Source organism: Myotis myotis, unplaced genomic scaffold, assembly GCF_014108235.1.
Source record: "Myotis myotis isolate mMyoMyo1 unplaced genomic scaffold, mMyoMyo1.p scaffold_m19_p_1, whole genome shotgun sequence".
Taxonomy (NCBI): Eukaryota; Metazoa; Chordata; class Mammalia; order Chiroptera; family Vespertilionidae; genus Myotis; species Myotis myotis.
Window position 1 is genome coordinate 195,665,454 of NW_023416313.1, and position 22,777 is coordinate 195,688,230.

General features: G+C 40.9%; 2 protein-coding genes across 3 annotated transcripts in view; one reads left to right on the top strand and one right to left on the bottom strand.

Moving 5' to 3' along the window:
- LOC118679169 (coiled-coil domain-containing protein 170-like) overlaps positions 1-9,113 on the bottom strand; it is a 28,778-nt gene extending 19,665 nt beyond the window's left edge. The window contains exons 1-3 of the mRNA XM_036355597.1: positions 9,066-9,113; positions 5,628-5,756; positions 2,243-2,499 (exon numbers count right to left, since the gene is read on the bottom strand). Coding sequence (XP_036211490.1) covers positions 2,243-2,499; positions 5,628-5,756; positions 9,066-9,113 — 434 coding nt within the window. The remainder of the gene's footprint in view (positions 1-2,242; positions 2,500-5,627; positions 5,757-9,065) is intronic.
- MTHFD1 (methylenetetrahydrofolate dehydrogenase, cyclohydrolase and formyltetrahydrofolate synthetase 1) overlaps positions 8,995-22,777 on the top strand; it is a 57,836-nt gene continuing 44,053 nt past the window's right edge. For both annotated transcript variants that reach the window (XM_036309665.1, XM_036309673.1), the window contains exons 1-2: positions 8,995-9,152; positions 20,909-20,993. In XM_036309665.1, the coding sequence (XP_036165558.1) occupies positions 9,112-9,152; positions 20,909-20,993 (126 nt within the window). In that variant the 5' untranslated portion in view covers positions 8,995-9,111. The remainder of the gene's footprint in view (positions 9,153-20,908; positions 20,994-22,777) is intronic.

Here is a 22,777-nt window from a genome sequence, read left to right on the forward strand (position 1 = left end):
ATATTTTTTTAAAAAAAGTAATTTTAAAAAGTTAACCACAGAGTTACTTTATGAACCAGCAACTCTTCTCCTCAGGCATACATCTAAGAGAAATGAAACATATAGTCATATAAAAACCTATACAAAAATGTTCATAGCAGCGTTATCCATAAAGCCCCCCTCTCTAAAGGAAACCCAATGTCCATCAATTGATTAATGGATACACAAAATGTAGTATACCTATATAACAGAATATTATTCATCAATAAAAAGAACGAATTACCAATTTATGCTGTAACATGAATGAATCTTGAAAACATTGTGCTAAGTAAAAGAAGTCAGACACAGAGACTATATATTGTATAACTGAACTCATATGAAATGTTCAGAAAAGGCAAGTCCATAGGGGAAAAAAGTGAATTGGTGGTTGTCAGAGATTGGAGAGGGTGTAATAGAGAGTAACTGGAATGGACATGAATGGGGTTTCTTTAGGGGGCAATAAAAATGTCTTGGAATTAGATAGTGGTGATGGTTGCACAACCTGTGAATTTACTAAAAATTACTGAACTGTACACTTTAAAAGGGTGAATTTTAATGGTATATGACTACGTCAATAAAATTTTTTATATAAATTAATTTTGAGTTAAGCATTATGTGAAATTCTTCTAATTTAAATTCTGTGATCAATCAGAAATACAGACTTCATATACTATTTGCAAGCTTATGACAAACAACGTGTGAAAACAAACTAGAAAATTCCTGACCCTCGGAGCCTAGTGCCTCTGCCAAGTCTTCCGGGGCAAGCGTGAATGCCCTGTAGTACATTGTGGAGACGATCAACAGTGCTGCATGCAGAAAACATGCAAGCATGCCCTACCAGTCAGTTGCCCAGTGGGAAGCAACATCTTCGGGGAGGCCAGATCCTGTGCTTTACTCTGAAGATTGTAGCAAAGAAGTTTGATGAGGACCACCTTCAGGCCCAAAGTGCTGAATGACTGCCTCCTAGTCTCAAGAAAAGATTTTCTTCTGACCAAAAATATTTTAGATATTTCAGACCTTTCCTGTGGCCTGGTCCTATATCCAAAATTCTACAGAAATTATAGAGTTTCTATCAACTAAGGAAACTGGGTAAAGGAGTAAGTAATCTTTTAAATAATAATGGCCTGGTTTGTGTTAAGTAGTTTGAACTTAAGAGAAATAAAAATCTTACCACCAAAAATACCAAAATGCAGTTCCTTCATAAGCAAATTACTATTGTTTCTATACCTGAAATATTGTATGTGTTTTATTTACTGGATATTTACATTTTGGGAAGGAAAACATTTTTTTAATATAAAAATTTATATTTGTAATTTGTTGTTCCTAAGATTTTTTACATGATAACACAATTTGTTCTTTTCTCACGAATTTGCAATCCTATATAATAAAAGGCCAATATGCAAATCGACCAAACTGCAGAATGACCAGTCGCTATGATGCGCACTGACCACCAGGGGGCAGAAGCTGCACTCTCACAGGGGGTGCGCCACTCAGCCAGAAGCCCTGAGCCAGGCTCACAGCTGGCGAGCACAGCGGCAGTGGTGAGAGCCTCTCCTGCCTCCGTGTCAGTCAGACATCCCCCAAGGGCTGCCAGACTGCGAGAGGGTGCAGGCCAGGCTGAGGGACCCCCACCCCCACCCCCATGCACAAATTTCGTGCACCGGGCCTCTAGTTTCTAAATAAAGATAAGCCAGTAAAATTGGGAGAAGAATAGGCTTTATTAATCAAATGATGTCTTTCTTTTTCTAAATGAGATTGTTTTATTTTTAACATTAGATATGGGAACTGTTTCTTAGTAAACTTGTTTGAAAAAATTAATGTGTTATAAAGCAGATTTTATCTTTGTCTTACTAAGTTCCTCTACTCTATAGTTCTGATTGTACTTTTAAAATGCTTTATTTTAGCCTAGCCAGTTTGACTCAGTAGATAGAGCATCTGTCTGGGGACTGAATGGTCCTGGGTTCAATTCCGGTCAAGGGCACATGCCTGGGTTGTGGGCTCAGTCCCTGGTAGGGGGCAGGGCATGCAGGAGGCAGCAGATGAATGATTCTCTCTCAACATTGATGTTTCTATCTCTCTCTCCTTCTTCCTTCCTCTCTGAAATCAATAAAAATATTTTAAATGCATTTTAAATATTTTAGGTTTTTAAAAAGATCTTTATGACTTACAGACATTGCAAATGATTAAAAACAAAGTAACGTTGTGGGGGGAGATAATTCCCTACCTTAGACGGTTTTCTAGCTCTATAATTCTTTCATTTAGATCCAAGTTGCCTCTTTCAGGAGTCTGATTATTGATGCTTTTCAAAGATTTAACTCTAGTTAGAGAAGCAATAAGAACCTTTAAGTCCTTGATATCATTTTTCAGGGAAATTATCTGGAAAGACTGTTTCGCGTTATCTTCTTTATAACTTTCTAGCTCATTCTTCATATCTTGCAATGAACTTTCTTTTATGAAAAGTTTATTTTGAAGATTTCTTAGCTAATGAGAAAGGAAACGTATTACTTAAAATCATTTATAATTTTGGTTTTAGAAAATTCATGATTTTCAATCAATATGGGTATTTAAATTACATGCTATAATACAATAAAACAAAAGCTTTCAAATCTAACAGTATATTCCAACATTAATACACTTTTAAATTAGATCAAATTGATACATTTGAATAAGTGAATTTATTCTCATCAACATTAAAGTTATTTAAGTCTTCTTGATTATTTTTAAGACAAAAAAAGGAAAGAAGAGCTCATAAAGGTATTAAGAAAAGCAAGAGGGATGTCTTGTGAGAGGGGAAGCGAAACAAGAGAGCCACCACAGGCTGCTATTGGAAGGAAAGGATCAAAAAGGATTGAAGAGTGAGGTAAGTGATTTCATTATCTTTGGGTAACATTTTTAAAATCTCTGCTCTTCTATCTGGTAAGTGAAGAAAGTGCACTAGATGAAAAAAAAAATTGAGGTATTTTTAGAACTCTTCACATGTCAGATCTCAACAAATGTTCAGTTGTAACTCTCTTCCTATCCAATATATCCCAACTTCTGGTAATCACAATAATTGTTAAAATCCTGCAGCATTACCTTCATTATTTTAACCAGTTAAGTCAGGGGTTCTCTGCACTGCAGTGGTTATCATTCACCTAAGATACCATAAAAATAATGAATGCCCCCTGGAATTGTGCAATGCAGTGGTCCCATTTCCCAGCACTATGATATAAGAACTGTGTTTTAAGATCTCATTTTCAGTTATGCTATTGTTAGGATACTGTTAAGATATGTTTCGTGAAAAGTAACTAAGGCAGCATGAGTCTCAGACTCACACGATATTGATTTCTAGAGTAATTGCCAGTTCTTAGTTGTTTTTGTTTACTTCTTCCATAGGAACAGTGATTTGCAAAATCTAAGATTTTAAAACACTACTGCGTTATTTTTTATGTCAAAAACCCCACAAAATTTGAATTGTTTGACTGGATTTGGACATAATGAATTGAAATATGTTCAGGACTTAGCTAAATGTATGCATCCCCAAAATTGAGATATAGCCAGTTGATAAAAAATTATCAACAAAGGACTCAGATCTATAGTAAAGAATTCAAATTTCTCAGAAAACAATCCAATTAGAAAATGGGCAAAGACTTGAAAAGAAACTTTATCAGAAAGAATATATAGATGGAAAATAAATACATAAAAATATATACATCATCAGTCATTAAGGATATGCAAATTAAAGCTACAAAGAGATATCACTACACGTGTATGGGAATATCTAAGCTACAAAATAGTGACACCACCAAATTTTGGTCTGATGGGAATGTAAAATGGTATCACACTCTGGAAAATACTTTGGCAGTTTCTTATAAAACTAAACATGCAATTATCTTCTGACCCAGCTATTACACTTTTAGGGATTTATTTCAGAGAAATAAAAAGTTATGTTCACACAAAAAACCTATATATGAAGGTCCATAGAAACTTTATCTGTAATAGTAAAAAAAAAAAAAAACTTGAAGTAACCCAGATATTTGTCAACAAGTGAATGGTAAAACAAACTGGTACATACATACCAGGGACTCAGCAATAAAAAGGACCAAACTATTGATACATGCAACAACTTGAATAAATCTCCAGGAAATTATGCTGAGTGAAAAAGCCAACCCCAAAATATATGACTCTATTTACATAACATTTTAACAACAGCTTCATTGAGATATAATTTATAAATTCAGCCATTTAAACCATATAGTTGCAAGGTTTTTAGTATATTCATAATTGTGCAGCCATATTGAATTGTTTTTCACTTTTAAAAAATTGAGATGATTCACATACCATAAAAATTTACCCTTTAAAGCATAACACTCAGTAGTTTTTAATATATTCACAGGTTGTGCAACCATTGCCAAGATCTAATTCCAGAACATTTTCATTGGCCTCTAAAGCAGTGGTTCTCAACCTTCTGGCCCTTTAAATACAGTTCCTCATGTTGTGACCCAAACATAAAATTATTTTTGTTGCTACTTCATAACTGTAATGTTGCTACTGTTATGAGTCATAATATAAATATCTGATATGCAGGATGGTCTTAGGTGACCCCTGTGAAAGGGTCGTTCGACTGCCAAAGGGGTCGCGACCCACATGTTGAGTTTAAAGAAACCCTATACCCATTAGTAGTTACTCCTTATTATTCTTTTCCCTCTCAGCCCCTGGCAACCACTCATCTTCTCTCTCTCTCTCTCTCTGAATTTGCTTATTTTAGATATTTCATATGAATGAAATATAATATGTTGCTTCTTGTAATTGGTTTTTACTTAGTATAATATTTTCTATGTTCATCCATGTTACAGCATGAATCAGTACTTCACTCTTTTTTGTTTGAATAAAATGCTATTGTATGGATATACCACATTTGTTTAGCCACTCATTAGTTGATGGACATTTGAATTATATCCACTATGAATAATGCTACTATGAATATTCATTTACAAGTTCTTGTGTGAATATATATTTCAATTCTCTTATGTATCTACCTAGGAGTGAGATTGCTGGCTCACATGGTAACACTATGTTTAGCTTTTAGAATGTACAACATCTGAAATGATAACATCTTAGGAATGGAGGAGAGATTAGTGGTTGCCAGGGGTTGAGGGTGGGGGAAGGAAATGGGTGTGGATAGAAAATGGCAATCGGAAGGATATTAGTGGTATTGTGCAGGAGACAGCCAATCAAATCGATGTTCTTCTCTCACATAGGTGTTTCTCTCTCTCTCCCTCCCTTTCCTCTCTCTCTAAAAATCAATAAAAATATCAAAAAACAAAACAAAATACAAATGCTTAATATATATAACTTATTAGTGTGGCAGTTTGTAAGCAATTTTCTAATATCCTAGCACTTGGCAGTCAACTTAAAAGCACTTAATTATGTACCATCTTCAAAGGGATTTCTCTGGCAAAAGACAAATTAATATCTAAATTAAAGCTCCTCAGTGATGAGAATATTGAGAAAAAAGCAAAACTAAATTGAGATAATACTCTGAGCCCTTGATCAGAATGTGTTTTGCCCCCTACTTTTACAGAGGATGTACTTTCCCATAGTGTTTTATTTTCAGATAATCCATATACCTCAGCTAAAAGATTCTTGTTTTTCACCAACAAACCAGCAACGTCAGGATGGTCTGGGTCAGCAGTCGTTTTGTTGTACATGATTGGGTTCCTGGTGGAAACCTCTTCAAGAGGTGGGTCAAAACAAGCCTACAAAGAAAAACTGCAAATTAACTAAACATGTACTCTGTAGATCAACCCACAATGTTCTAGCCTACACAAAATCAAATAAGTAGCTCTAAATAGAATACAACTGTAAAACATTCACTTTAAGGTGCGACCCTAACAATGACAATAGGTCTCAGAAAAAAAAAAAAAGCAAGTAACATGATCTATACTTTTATTTTGATTATTATCTCATTCACTATGTAAAAATCTTATCTCTCCTACTACATTAAAGGTACCTAAGACCAGGATATATTTCTGATGTATCGCTATCATCCTATACTAGGTGCCAAAACTACAGATTGAATAAAGAACCCAACAGGAAAGAAACTCTACATACAAAGTTAACTTATATAGATGATAGAACTTTTCTCCCAAACTAATCTTATATTTTATTGATTTTTTACAGAGAGGAAGGGAGAGAGATAGAGAGTTAGAAACATCGATGAGAGAGAAACATCGATCAGCCGTCTCCCGCACATCTCCTCCTGGGGATGTGCCCGCAACCCAGGTACATGCCCCCGACCGGAATCGAACCTGGGACCCTTCAGTCCGCAGGCCGACGCTCTATCCACTGAGCCAAACCGGTTTCGGCTCCCAAACTAATCTTATAAAAATATTAAAAAATGTATAAGGAGACTAAAGCAAAAATAAACAAAATAAAGAAATATGGCATAATTATTCTATGATTTTAGGTTTGTACATGACTATTCTATTTTTATGCACTCATAAGATTTGTCAATACTTCAAATTAGATAGTCTGCTATGCTTCATATAGTAGAAAGTAAAAACCATAAATTTTGACCATATCAGGCACAGAGAAAATTCCAACTTCAAGGTCGGTTCCCAGAAGAAATCTGAATTGCCCAATATGAGTGGCTTCCCTGCACAATCTATCAGTAGAATGTTTCCACATCAAAGAAGCTGTTGCTAGGGGAATGCATCACAGAGGTCTAGGGAAGGGAGAGGAGGATCTCTAAAAGTGGTACTACTAGTAAGACCTGTGGGTCTGTATTTCCCTAGTCAATGAAGTGAAAACACAAAGTGGTTTCATCAAGCATTAGTGAACTTCAGAACTCTTAAGAAAGTGACCCCCCTGGAAAGTAACCATTCTGGCAAATGTGAAACTCACATTTTGGGTCTTTCTTTTGAGAAATTCTTGGAATAAGTCAAATTTTATATTCCAATACCTACACCTCATCAAGGGAGAAGTACTTTGAGAGGAGGAGAAAAATGATTCCATCTACTATTCCTAAAGTAAAGATGACTTGTCTGAAATGCTGATATCTTATTCCAGGGATGTACTTTTATGCCAGCGAAAGTACAAACCTATTATATATTCTTGATATGAGAATCACTAGGATTATATTTCAAATATCATCTAATATAAGAGTTGTCAACTTTGCCCGTACATCAGAATTTCAAAGAAAACTCAATATATATTGATACCCTGACCCTATCACATGTTCTGACTTAATTGGTCTACAGTGGAGCCTAAAGCATAAATATTTTTAAAAGCTACACATGCGATTCTAATGTGACTTTAGGGTTGAGAAAGACTGTTCCATTATCTTCATTTATATATGATAATAATGAAGCAGGGAGAAATTGATTTTCAAAGGAATGAAAGTAATGTTTACTAACTAAACCAGGAAAATGAGGAATATTTTTTCCTCTCAAACCAGCTTTTAAAATTGCATCCACAAGCAGCAGAAATCTATAATATGGCTCAGTGGATGGGCATCCACCTATGAACCAGGTCACAGATTCCTGGTCAGGGCACAGGCCAGAGTTGGGAGGTTCCATCCTCACTAGGGGGCGTGCAGGAGGCAGCAGATGGATGATTCTCTCTCATCGTTGATGTTTCTCTCTCTCTCTCCCTGTCCTTTCCTCTCTGAAGTCACCAACAAAAATTTTTTTTAACAGAGTAAAATTTAAATATTACCACCATGCACACAAAAAGATAATTACGTGAGGGGATGGAACTATTAACTACCTAATTGTGATAAGAATTTTGTAATAAATACATGAATTAAAACCATCACGGTGTACACCTTAAACTTACATACATGTCCATAATTCCTCAAAAAAGCTGGGGGCGGGAGGAGGGAGGGACTTAGGAGACCTGAACAATTTATCTCTGAGCTGTATCGGATGACTGCAACCTAACTCATAGAACCAGTCCTCACAAACACCCAGCTGCCTGGCGTCCTCCAGTTCTGCTCCCCAATCTCCCGTATCCTCCGGAGAGGACGCCCACGGGGAGGCCCAGCAGCCCTTGTTGGTCACTGGGTGGCTAGTTTACCTTAGGCCTCCAACCCTTCTCCAACCCCGACTGTGCGGGCGTCTGACAAGGTCGAGCCTTGATGGCAAAGCGGACGACCCGCCCTCTGCACTGGCCAACCCCGCGGCTACCCCGGACACGGAGGTGACCCGCACACGGAGGATCCCCGCACACGGAGGTGACCCGCACGTGGAGGTGACCCGCACAAGGAGGTGACCCCGGACACGGACGTAACCCCGGACACGGAGGTGACCCCGCACACGGAGGATCCCCGCACACGGAGGTGACCCGCACACGGAGGATCCCCGCACACGGAGGTGACCCCGGACGCGGAGGTGACCCCGCACACGGGGGGTTACCCCGCACACAGAAGCGCAGGCGCCGCCGCTCGGCCGGCCTGAACCGGCGGGCGGGGCTTCACGGTGGCCGAGCCTCGGTCCCCTGCGATCTTCAAGTTACGGGCGCCGCCCAGACCCCACGACTCAGCCTCGGGTTGGGGCCCGTTTGACAGCGTGGTTGGGCGGGAACGCCACTTCAGAACGCGCGCGCGAGCGTCCCGCCCGAACGCTTTTGGGGGAAGCCCGCGCCCTCAGCCCCCGGGGACTTGCTTCCCACCCCACCCCCGCGTCCAGGAGGGTCGGGGAGACCGTCCGGCTCCCGCGCCCGCGAAACAGATCTCCCGCGAGACCGCCCCTCCGCCTCCGCACCCGATAGGCTGGAATAGAGACCCCGCCCCCTCCTCAGTGGTTCCCCGCCCCACACGAAGGCGCTTCCACCAGCCACTCATTTCTTCCCTCCAGGCATCACGGAGTTCAAATTCCCGCCGTATTCCAGACCCTCCACCCCCTCGCTGCTCCCAGAAGAAGGGAAATGCGTTCTCTCGGACTGCGCACGCGCAGGCAGGGGCGGGCGGGGCGGGCGGGGCGGGGGCGCAGGCGCAGAAGCAAGCTCCTCCTCGGCGGTCGCTAACCTCGTGGGCCGGCTGTCCGCGGCAGCGAGGGGAGTCCAACCTTGATTTCGGCGGCATCCATCGTGGGCAGCGGACTAGGAAAGGTCATGGCGCCGGCGGAAATCTTGAACGGGAAAGTGGTCTCCACGTAAGCACCTGTCGTTGTCAGGGCGCGTTGGGCTGCAGGCAAGGGTTCTGAGCAGGGTGTGCAGGTCAGCAGCAATGGTGCCCGCTGGAGACGGTGCTTCTGGGACAAGCCCTCTTACCTGGCCCGCTCTGCTCCCAAAAGTGCGGCTGCTGACATTAATTTCAGAGAGGAAGGGACAGGGAGAGACAGAGACAGAGACAGAGAAACATCATTAATGAGAGAGAATCATTGATCGGCTGCCTCCTGCACACGGGGGATCGAGCCCACCACCCCGGCATGTGCCCCGAGCGGGAATCTAACCTTGACCTCCTGGTTCATAGGTCCATGCTCAACCAACTGAGCCATGCCTGCCGGCCAGGGGCTTAATTTTCCATTCAATTTAATGGTCCTCCAACAACCATCTCCGTGTCCTGGTCCTAGAGTTACATTCTAGTTTGGCCCTTGAATTTTGACAGTATTCCATATTCCATTTGACTTCTTCCTGTGTTACCCCCACTGGAATACCCAGCGGATATGATTGCCAGACTTGCTCCCAGGAAGTGATACCCCTCTGCTTTTTGTGTAGGAGGTGACTAGTGGGGAAAGATGAGGCTGGAAGAGAGAAAGACGTACAGGGTGGTGCAAAAATAGGTTTACAGTAATAATCAAGAATAAACGGTTTCACATAGTCACAACGGTAACCCTACTTTTGCCACGCCCTCTTGCAGGTTGCTCTTGGGACCTTGAACCTCACCAGTTATTTTGTAACTGCCGTAGTTGGCAACAATAACTCCTATGAACTCCTAATTTTGTGAGTAGAGACTTTTTAGTGAATTATAGAGTCGTTGGTGGCGAAACCCACCTTGGAGCAAAGTGATTGTTTCCTGGAGAAAGAAAGTGAAGTGTGAATTAGACTGTGGTGACTGACTCACACTGGTGAGGAGAAGCCCCAGGCTTTTAGACTAGAAATCACAATGCTTATATCAGGTTGCTTTTTTTTAATATAAACTTTTTTTCTTTAAATATATATACATATATATATTTTTTATTGATTTCAGAGAGGAAGGGAGAGGGAGAGAGAGAGAGAAACATCAGTGGTGAGAGAGAATCATTGATCGGCTGCCTCCTGCATGCCCCCTACTGGGGATCCAGCCCACAACCTGGGCATGTGCCCTTGACCAGAATTGAGCCTGGGACCCTGCAGTCTGCTGGCCGACGGACGCTCTATTCACTGAGCCAAACCAGTTAGGGCCAGATTGCTTTTCAACATGTGGTTTGTTGAATTGCATTGTTTCTGTTTGACCTTCATTTTTTGTTTATTTATATTCAAACCTACTCCCTTTAGCAGTGGCTTTTTCGTGATGAAAGCTTCCTTTTAGAAAGTCTGGTTTGTGGAGATAATTTAGGTTTGCTTCTTGGCAGGCTGAGAATAGGTGCTCACTGAATATGTTTTGAGTGAAGAGCAAGTTAAATATATAAGCTCCATAAGGGCAAACACATGCATTGTTTTGTTTATGTCTATATAAACACTTATAAACCTTCATTTAGAACATATTAGTTTTGTGGCTTTAAGCAAATTAGCTTACCTCACCGTGCCAAAATTTCCTCAAATGTAAAATAAACATAATATCGAGAACATTGAGTTGTTTGGAGAATTAAAAGAGTTATTAACTGAAGACCATTTAGAATTGCTCCTGGCACAAAGTAAGTGTCCAATACACATGAGCTGTATTAATAATTAGTAATTACAGTTGACCCTTGAACAAGGGCTTGAACTGTGCAGGTCCACTTACATACAGATTTTTTTTCAATAAAGATATAGTCAGCTCTCTGTATTCCCTGCGTTTCACATCCCTGGATTCAACCAACCACAGACTGAAAACAGTATTTTCTTTTTTTTTTAAATATGTATTTTTTTAAATATATGTTTTATTTTATTTTATTTTTTAAATATATTTTATTGATTTTTTACAGAGAAGAAGGGAGAGGGATAGAGAGTTAGAAACATCGATGAGAGAGAAACATCGATTAGCTGCCTCCTGCACGCCCCCCACTGGGGATGTGCCTGCAACCAAGGTACATGCCCTTGACCGGAATCGAACCCGGGACCCTTGAGTCCGCAGGCTGACGCTCTATCCACTGAGCCAAACCGGTTCGGCTAAATATATGTTTTATTGATTATTTTACAGAGAGGAAGGGAGAAGGATAGAGAGTTTTAAACATAGATGAGAGAGAAACATTGATTAGTTGCCTCCTGCACACCCCCTTCTGGGGATGTGCCCACAACCAAGGTGCATGCCCTTGACCGGAATCGTACCTGGAACCCTTCAGTCCGCAGGCTGACACTCTATCCACTGAGCCAAACCGGTTAAGGCTGAAAACAGTATTTTTAATCTGCAGTTGGAAATTGGCAGATGTGGAGGGCCAACTGTATACATTCTTCTAGGCCAGCGGTTCTCAACCTGTGGGTCGCAACCCCCTTTGGCGGTCGAACGACCCTTTCACGGGGGTCGCCTAAGACCATCCTGCATATCAGATATTTACATTACGATTCATAACAGTAGCAACATTACAGTTATGAAGTAGCCACGAAAATAATTTTATGGTTGGGTCACAACATGAGGAACTGTATTTAAAGGGCCAGGAGGTTGAGAACCACTGTTCTAGGCTATTTTATATAAGGGCCTTGAGCATCCTCAGATTTTGAAAGCCTCATGGGGAGGAAGGCGTGCTAGAACCAATTCCCCTCAGATACTGAGAGACTACTGTCAGTATTAAGTTTTGGGGAAATCAAGAATTATACTCAGATTTTCGACAGTGTGGGGCAGTGCTCCAAATCCCTGTGTTGTTTGAGGACAACTGGAGTTCAAGTATACATGGGTGATTGATTCATTATCTTTTAGACAACTGCCTTAAGGTCTATTTCAGTGGCTCTCAACATTAGCTGCACATTAAAACCTCAGGGAGCTATTTTTTTTGTTAATTATTTTTATTTAAATGTGAATATATATTAAAAAGTGCACCTATCGTAAGTGTGCAGCTCGATGAATTTTTCACAACTGAATTTACCTGAGTAACTAGCACCCCGATGAGAAGTACCATTGGCATTCCTCTCACTCTCATCCAGTCGCCACCCCACAAAGGTAATCACCGTCCTGCCTTCTAACACTGCCTTCTAGTGCCACCTGTTTTTGAACTTGATATAAATGATATCTTACAGGATAAAGTCTTCAGTGTCTGGCTTCTTCTGATCAACATTGTGTTTCTGAGATGATTCCACATTGCATGTAGTTGTAGTTCACTTACTCTCTGTATTGTATTCTATATGAATATGCCACTATTTTACTTATCCATGGACATTTGGGTTCCTAGTTTTGGGTGGTTATGAATGAATAGTGCTGCTATGAGCAATCTTTTCTGTCTTTTGGTGGAACATATAATATACACATTTCTGTAGGTTAACATATCTAAGAGTAGAATGGTGGAATAATAGGACATGTGTGATCAACTTTAGTAGAAATTGCCAATCTTTTTCAGTGTGGTTTTACTAACTTAGGCTTATAAGGATCTTTTGAAAAAAGTATCAGTGCTTGGTACTCACACCGGACTGATTTAATTGGAATTGCTATCCATAAGCTACTGGACTCAGTATTTTAACAATCTTTTAAAAGCTCATTCTGTGATTCTAATGCACCTTGAAGGTTGAGAACCACTTAAAGCCTTAACACGTTAAGCGCCATGTCAGTCACCAGTGACTGAAACAGAAAGGAAGACAAACAGGCTTGGCGCTTAACGTGTCAAGTCCAGTGCTCATCACTGAAGAACAGTATGGCAGGAATGTGGCCGTAGGCATTGAAAGCATTTTTCTGGAGAAGACTGGTTTGGGTATTGAAAGGCTCTCTCCCAGCATGCTCAGGGTTAACATAGCTAACCTGTCCAGTGCCCCATGGTTGAGCAATCAGTTAGTTCCTGCTAACGCCGTTCATAAAGGAGCATTAAGACTAAGGCCTCTTTGTGCTTGCAGATTTCTCTCTAATGTACTTACAAAATGGCTCTTTCAGACACTGCCACACGTTGGCACCTCGACTTTCATGGAGAGTTTGACTCTAGGAACTGGCAGTGCTCAGAGTTCCTCAGAGAGGGGGAGCTCTGCAAGGAGGGGCAGCCTGCCCGGCTCACGGGGTCGTGCAGTCCCAGCTCCTTGTGCTGCATCTGACCTTTGGGGAAGCCTGAGCTAGAATGTGGTTCTGACCGCTTGACTAGGTTGGGCTACAGAGGCTCCGGGCAGGGTGTCCCACCTTCGCTCTTTTGCTGGGCCAAGGATATTCTTGAGGAAAGGTGAGCAAACTCCTTACGTTGCAGCCAGGGATCCTGGAGTCTGGGGAAAGGGTCCCTCATTCCCAAGTTTGCAGGTCAGCTTCCTCGGTTGCCATCAATTTTGGGGTCTCTGGGGGCGAATTTGCAAGCCCTGGGCAGTTTATTCCCTGATGTAGTGTTTGAATTGTAAACTCTCTTTCTTGGAGGGAGGAAAAGTAGGGCAGGTCATGAGTTTCACAGTCAGAATTTCTCCAAAATCCAGTCTACTCCCAGATGCAAATCAAAACAACAATGAGGTACCATCTCACACCTGTCAGACTGGCTATCATCAACAAATCAACAAACGACAAGTGCTGGAGAGGATGTGGAGAAAAAGGAACACTTGTGCACTGCTGGTGGGAATGCAGACTGGTGCAGCCACTATGGAAGACAGTATGGAGTTTCCTTAAAAAACTGAAAATGGAACTCCCATTTGACCCTGTGATCCCACTTCTAGGAATATATCCCAAGAAACCAGAAACACCAATCAGAAAGGATATATGCACCCCTATGTTCATAGCAGCACAATTCACCATAGCTAAGATCTGGAAACAGCCTAAGTGCCCATCAGTAGATGAATGGATTAGAAAACTGTGGTACATCTACACGATGGAATACTATGCTGCTCTAAAAAGGAAGGAACTCTTACCATTTGCAACGTCATGGATGGAACTGGAGAGCATTATGCTAAGTGAAATAAGCCAGTCAATGAAGGAAAAATACCACATGATCTCACTCATTCATGGATAATAGAGACCATTATAAACTTTTGAACAATAATAGATACAGAGGCAGAGCTGCCTCAAACAGATTGTCAAACTGCAGCAGGAAGGCCGGGGAGGGTTGTGGGGCAGGAGGTAGGGGGGTAAGAGATCAACTAAAGGACTTGTATGCATGCATAGAAGCATAACCAGTGGACATAAGACATTGGGGGATAGGGGAGACTAGGGGACTGTCTAGGGCGGGGGGATAAAATGGACACATATGTAATACCCTTTGTAATACTTTAAGCAATAAAAAAAAAAAATAAAAAAAAAAAGAAATAATGACAGAAAACTTCCCCCAACTGGTGAAAGAAATAGACTTACAAGTCCATGAAATGCAGAGAACCCCAAACAAAAGGAATCCAAAGAGGACCACACCAAGACACATCATAATTAAAATGCCAAGAGCAAAAGACAAAGAGAGAATCTTAAAAGCAGCAAGAGAAAGACAGTTAGTTACCTACCAGGGAGTACCCATAGGGTGTCAGCTGATTTCTCAACAGAAACTATGCAGTCCAGAAGGGAGTGGCAAGAAATATTCAAAGTGATGAATAGCAAGAATCTACAACCAAGATTAATTTACCCAGCAAAGCTATCATTCAGAACTGAAGGTCAGATAAAGAGCTTCACAGATAAGAAAAAGCTAAAGGAATTCATCACCACCAAACCAGTATTATATGAAATGTTGAAAAGTATCCTTTAAGAAGAGGAAGAAGAAGAAAAAGGTAAAGATACAAATTATGAACAACACATACACATCTATGAACAAGTGAATCTAAAAATCAAGTGAATAAATAATCTGATGAACAGAAAAAAAAAAAAAAAAAAACAAAAAAAAACAAAATCCAGTCTACTCCCCACATCCCATCCTGAAACGTGATGAAACTTGGCCATCGGTTACTAGGCTGGTTAATGGCAGAGGCTCCTCTAGAACCAAGGTCTTCACAGGGTACATGGTGTTTTCTACTTTACTAAGTACTTACCACTTTGCTTAAAAGGACTTTCATAAACTAATCTTTTTTTCTTTATAGCAATCTTCTCACTGCCCTACTTCCCACTCTGCTGAGAAGGCCGTTCCTAGCTTTTATTTACTTTTATTGTTCTCCCTTTATACTTTCCTGGCAGCTAAGACTAGACAAAGTTCATCCTTCCAGATTCCTTCTCTGGCTTTTCCATCCTATGGGAAATCTGGATCTTGTTGCCAAATTATCTCCCTTTGGGAGGAAAATCCCCATTTCTTCTTTGATGGGAGTTCCAAGGTTGCAGCCTGAATTTGATAATTGGAGGAGAACTGAGGGTTAGAGATAAGTGTCTTTTTTTTTTTTTAATCCTCATCTGAGGATATGTTTTTACTGATTTTAGTGAGAGGAGAGGAACATCAGTGCCTGAGGGAAACATTGATCGGTTGCCTCCTGTACCCACTCCCACCAGTGATCGAACCCGCCACCTGGGTATGTGCCCTGACCGGGAATTAAACCAGCAACCTTTCGGTGCAAGGGATGATGCTCCAACAACTGAGCCACACTGGCCAGGGCAAGTGTGTGTCTTTTTTGGATACTTACTTATTCAACAAATATCTGTGTGCCTCCCAAATGCCAGGCACTCTTCAAAGTCATGAGGCTGTAAAAGTGAACAAAACCTCCCAAATCTCTCATATAGTTTGTATCCTGAGGGGTGGAGCTAGGCAATAAAAAAAGGTAAAGCCGAATGTGAGAGGGTATGAAAGAGAAAGCCAGAGTAGGGAAGAGGGACAGATTTCTGAGGCATGGGGTTGCAGTTTTCAATATGGGAGTGAAGTTCATACTCACTGTCAAAGTGATTTGTGGGCAACGATTTGAAGGACGTAAGGCCATGAGCCTGCCAATGTCATGGGGAAGAGGACTCTTGACCAAAAACAAAGCCTATGCCATGGACTTTGACCTCATCAATTATTAAGCCATTGCCTTGGGTCAACAGTGATGGATCCTGGAAGCTGATTGTGAATAGAGGAGCTGAGTGAGGGGAATCGACATTGATGGTGACAGCACACCCTGGTTTTAGGGAAGTGTCCCTTAGGAGATTATACAAAAGGGTTTAAATTAGACAGTGTTAGAAAAACTACCCTGATTTGGTTTTTAGACTAGAAACCACAGTTCTTCCATATGTATGCTTTTCATAGTGGGGCCCACTAAATTTTGTGATTTGTTTGACTATCCCTTTTCTTTGTTTGCTGTAATGGAGCCTGCCCCCTCATTGATGGCATTTTTCTTAAGTCTTTTTTCTAGAAAGACCAGCTATACACAGACAGATGATTTGCCTCATGGCAGGCCACTGAGTGAAGGTGCTCTGAGTGTTTGTGGGTTGAGCAAAGCAAGTTGGATGGTTTGTGAGCTTCCTCTGTTTGTGGGTGGTATTCTCGGAGCTAGCCTGCTCCCTCCTCCATGGGCCACTGGGTAACTCAGTTTACCTCTTTGTGCCTTAGTTTACTCATCTGTATATTGGAGTAATATGGCACCTAATTCATGAGGTTGTTAAAATTAAATGAGTTATTACTTATAATAAAGCAGTGCCTGGCACATAGAAAGTTTTAATAAACAGGTGCTTGGAAAATACTTGTTGAATAAACATGTGGTATTTGTGTTTATTCAGACTGTATCTTTGGTAGCCTGTCTATTTCAAGACTATCTAACCACAGATTTGGCCACCAGAGCGGATTATGTTCCCAAGTCCCAAGCAGGCCTCTGGATCATCACCCAAGGGGAATATGGAAAGAATGTGGAAAACTGGGGTTCTCCACTTGGAAAGAAAGAGCAGGTCAAGAGCTCTTATCTGAGATAAGCCTCACAAAGGCCTGGCCTTTCTTGCTTTTAGAAATGACAGAAGTGCTCTGGCTGCTGTAGCTAAGGTGGTTGAGTTCATCCCATGCACCAAAAGGTCACTGGTTGCAATCCCCGACAAGGCACAAGCCCAGGTTTTGAGCTAGATCCTCCATAGCGGGGCATGTGAGAGGCAGCCAATCGATGTTTCTGTCTCACATCCATGTTGCTATCTCTTTCTCCCTTCCTCTCTCTCCAAAAAAAGAAAGAAAGAAACAGTTCATTCTTGTATTGTTTATTACTGATCGCTTACTAAAGCTGTGCTCTGTGGGCTTTTTAAGAATCATTTGAGGATTACTCTAAGCTTCAGTGTTTGTTGACTCAGGCAGCTTCATTTTCATGTAGCTGTCTTCTCCATATAGTTAAATATCCTTTACTGCCTTCTTTGTCTACCTGTAGCTTCTGTTGAGATGTCTTTGTTAGCTCATATTTTAGGAATGCTTTTCTCTCAGTCCTAAAGTTCCAAAATTAGAAAATGAGCCATCATCTTAAACAGAATGAACTGGATTTGTAATGGACTTTTCCAGGAATAATTGTATAAGACTCTGGGCAAAAGCTATCTGGGTGACTGTTTAGGAGTGTTAGGGGTCCTCTGACTAGGACTCTTCAGCGGTAATATGATTCCATACAGATGTGCCTCTTTGACTTTTACTATCTAGGCTTTTTTGCAACTGTTTGGGAAATGTTAACTTGGAGGAAACTGATAGTAACAGACTCTTGTCCATACACATTCAAACACACATTGACAGGTTGAGATCAGTGATTCCCACTTTGATGTTTGCCTCTTAGAAAGAAAAGATAATGCCCCAAATTGTGTTTTATTGTTCAATACCAGGGTTTCTCACCCTTGGGCACTGTTAACATTTCCGCTAGATAATTCTTTGTTGTGGGGAGGGGATATCCTGTGCATTGTAAGATTTCTAGTTGCATCCCTGACATCTACCCACTAGATGCCAGTAGTAACTTTGTTAAAGCTTCATCAGCGTCTGTTCAGAACTAATTGGCTATGATGACTATTTTACTACTATCTATTGTCATGACTTGAGAAATTTTAATGGTTTACTACTATTTGTCTTACTACATTCGTTGACACTCAGATATTTTCTCCAACATCGAGACTGAGATATTTCTTCCCCTTAGATTTTAGAAGATGTTGATAGAGGATGGTGTAACTTTGGCATGAGTAGTTCTATTTGGGGATCGGGAGTATTTCTCCAAATGCCTATTTCTGCTTCACTTTGTCCCCACATCTTTTACTAGGGTGGTGTAGATCATGGCCTTGGTAGAAATGGGCATCTGCAACTCAAGGAAGTTTCTGTTAGTTTAGGTTTCAGTGGTTAGGAAATTCTTCTATTATAGCATTTAAACTTTCTGGAAGTAATGAGCTATAAAAATTAAGGCACTTTCCACCGTTTAATTCATCATAGCTCTGGGACCCTAACGTAAAGACACAAAGGAGAAGGAGTGCTAACTTTACTCTCCAGAGTCCTCTTTTTTAAAAGTTTCTGAACTTCAGCCATACCTGACACTTGGCTTTCTTTATTTCACTTTTCATTTCAGGGTTCTTCAGCTAGTGGCCTACCCAGGAAATTAAAACAGGAAAGATATTTTTAAGGGACTTACGGAGACCCAATTACCACTGTCTTTTTTTTCTTTTTTCTCACCAGAGCTGAAAACTTTCCACTTGTTGCTTTAGTGTTTGGAGCTATCGACTTAGTTCTTGCTGATTGTGCATTTCTAAATGCCTCTTATTGCTATTCTGGTCATGTCTCATAACAAGGCCTAAATGTTAGCTTTTAAATAAATCTTTTTAGTGGGGAGCATATCCCTGCTAATACAGTTTCAAAAACAATCCTGCTTTTTTAAAAAATATATATTTTTATTGATTTCAGATAGGAAAGGAGAGGGACAGAGAGATAGAAACATCAGTGATGAGAGGGAATCGCTGATCAGCTGCCTCCTGCACATCCCCCACTGGGGATCAAGCCTGCAGCCCGAGCATGTGCTCTTGACCGGAATCGAACCTAGGCTCTATCCACTGAGCCAAACCAGCTAGAGCAACAATTCTGCTTCTGAGGAAAAGTTTCAGGAAGTCAGTGTAACTAATCTGAAGCTATAATCTTTTTTAGAAAAAAAATATTGCAAACTGAGACCCACTTAAATGATAGCATAGAAAATACAGAACATTTTGTCCTTTGTTCTTAACATTCTGGGCTGACACATTTTCCACCTATTCCACCTTGTAGAACTGGGTTCCCATAGCTTGCTACCTGCTGGGGAAAAGTATTATTTTTAATTTTCTCTACACTTCCTTTTTCAAGCCTCAATGCTCACTTATTCTGGAACCCCTTATGTGATTAGATAAATAAATGCACCGTATCAGTATGAAATCTGCTCTGTGCCTTAAAATGTTTGTAATTGTCAGTCCTTCCAGCTCATTTCACAACCCCAAAACCTCAGAGTCATCTGTAGCTCCAATGTCTTCTCTGTGCTTCATATTAATATGTCTAAAATCCAACCACTTCTTGACAGCCTAACATTGATACCATATTCCAAGCCACCATCAACCCAGGCCTGGATATTAAGAAAAAAATTGTAAATGGAAGGTTGTAAGAGAGGGTTTCGCGTGCCAGCAAAAGTTCCGCACGCGTTTCAGGGGTTGCCCACCCCGAACAGAGACAGATCTTGTTATGTTCATGACTGTGTCAGACTGGGCAAGGACTATTTTGACTGTTTACTTATGGATGTAATGTAATATACTTGATGTCCTATTTGTTGTGTTGTTGAGAAGTTGTGTGTTGATAAGCTAATTTATCATTGTTTCAGATCAGGTTATACTTTCAACCTTGTGTTAAGTATTTTTGTAAGGAAAATCCTTCTGTGAATTAGAGTATAATTTTTTAAATTTTTATTGAGAGAGAGAGAGAGAGAGGAACATTGATTTGTTGTTCCACTTATTTATGCATTCATTGGTTGACCCTTGTATGTGCCCTGACCAAGGATCGAACCCCCAACCTTGGTGTATTAGGATGATGCCCTAACTAACTGAGCTACCCCAGCCAGGTCTAGAATATGATTTGTAAATTCATATTGAATTTCAGTGGGATTTACTATCATTCAGCCTTATGTGGATACCCTGTGATTATTGTACTATGGTAAGTTGAGCAGGTGTGAGCTAAAGTTCCTTCCTGCAAAATTTTTTAATATAGCACTTGGTGACTAGAAACAATGAAGAAATATGAGGATTAGCAGCCTTCCAGAAGTGTTGGGCCAAGTTTTCATTTGTTCACTGTGTTATCTTGAATGCCATAACTAATATGTTTTAAACTGTCCCCAACTACATGACCCAGTCAGTATCAATAGAAGTTAGAAATGATCCATGTCGCCCTAGCCGGTGCTCAGTGGTTAGAGCATCAGCAAGCAGACTGAAGGGTCCTGGGTTCGATTGCAGTCAAGGTCACATACATTGGCTTCAGGCTCAATTCCTGGCCCTGGTTGGGCCTGTGTGGGAGGCAACCAACTGGTGTGTCTCTCACATTGATGTTTCTCTCTGTCGCTTTCCCTCTCTTCCACTCTCTCTAAGAATCAATGGAAGAAATATCCTCAGTTGAGGATTAACAAAAAAAAAGAAGAAAAGATCCATGTCTATTTGAAGCCTGGAAAATTGATGGGCAGTACATAGTACATATTATACCTGTTAATGACTCTTCTGTTTTTCATTTAAAAGAGAAATACATGTAATAATCCACATCATTTTTTGCTTGAAACGTTGTGTTAACTCCAACCTTTCCTTTTTCTCTAGGCAAATAAGGGAGCAGCTGAAGAGCCAGGTCACTCAGATGAAGGAGCAAGTACCTGGTTTCACACCAGGCCTGGCGATATTACAGGTATTATGGCAGTGCATTTCCACCAATAACCTCCTTACTCAGTCTCTCAGTAGCACTTAAGACAACAAGAACTTCAGTCTCTCCCCATTTTTTATTTATTGGGAGGGGCGTGACTTCTGTGAAACCTTAGACCAGTGGTTCTCAACCTTCTGGCCCTTTAAATACAGTTGCTCATGTTGTGACCCAACCATAAAATTATTTTCGTTGCTACTTCATAACTGTAATGTTGCTACTGTTATGAATCGTATGTAAATATCTGATATGCAGGATGGTCTTAGGCGACCCCTGTGAAAGGGTCGTTCGACCGCCAAAGAGGTTGCGACCTACAGGTTGAGAACTGCTGCCTTAGACCTTTGCAGTTTCTCCTTGCAGGTTCCTCTTCAGCTCAACTTCTAAATGTTGGCGTGCCCTGGCCCTCTGCTGTTCTCTGTGGGCACCCTTCCCCTAGTCCAGTGTCTCTTGAGATTTGGTCTTAGGATCCCTTTATGCTTTGAAAAATTGAAGACCTTTAGGAACTTTTTTTTAAAGGAGCTTTTCTTTTATCTTGATTTATCCATTGGTATTTACTGTATTAGAAATTAAAAATGAGAGGCTTAAAAAATATTTACACGTAAAAATGCCCAATAGGAAGATCATTATATGTTAGCATAAGTAACATTTTAATGAGAAAAGTTGTAGAAAACAAGATTTAGTGAGAAGAGGGGCAGTATTTTACATTTTTTGCAAAACCCTTTACAGTCTGGCCTAATGGAAGACAGTGGGATGCCCATCGCATCTGCACTCAGTCTCTTGCTATATGCTAGTGTGATTGAAATGTATGAGCCAGCGGTCCCGGATTGCGAGAGGGATGTCTGACTGCCGGTTTAGGCCTGATCCCTTCAGGGATCCCTACGGGATAGGGCCTAAACTGGAGTCAGACATCCCCCGGGGGGTCCTGGATTGTGATAGGGTGCAGGCTGGGTTGAGAGACACCCCCCCCCCCCACACTCCGTGCACGAATTTTGTTCACCAGGCCTCTGGTTTTTCTTATAAAGATGTGAAAGGGAAGGCTTTTTAAAATAGTCTTTCCAGATAATTGTGAATATACCAGGATTCAATAAGCAGAGTTTTTAAAGGTTAGTTACAATGTGTAATCTGAACCTTATCTTTGAACTTTCATACTTTGTTGCATCGAAATCTGTGTTGGAGTTTGAAAGAAAATGTACCCCATGCATAGTTTTGTTATGCCCTTCATTCCTCATTTGGAAAATAATAGTTCACTGGCATATGCAGATCTTCCAAATGTTAACACATTGATCTGGTATAAAAAAATCATGATCATTAATATCACCAATGAACTCATCGGAAAAGACTTTAAATATTGAGAAGTCAAGCTCACAGGAGTGAATTAAAAAATTCCGGTTTTTCGCTTGGAAACTCAAATTTTATCATTGGCCAACAAATACAATTCGTTATTTTCCTTGAAGTAGCAGGCTAACTTTGTCCACTGTTGAGAAAATATTGCCAAATATTCAAAGCTGAATAATATTGTTTGTCAGTTCTTCTTTCAAGTCAAGATGGTGTTCCATTTAAAAATGCAGCTGGCTCAGCTTGCAAGGCAAAACAGCACCAGTGCTCCTGCCGCCAGCCAGTGTACTTTGGTATGCAGCGGAAGTGCTCGATGCGTGCTCCCCAGTTCCCTACACAGGGTTCTAAAAAGGTCGGTTCTCAGGGTCCAGGTTTAGTAACACGAATGGCTCTCACTGCTTCATCTGGGCACTTGTGACACTGGCATCAGTTTTTCC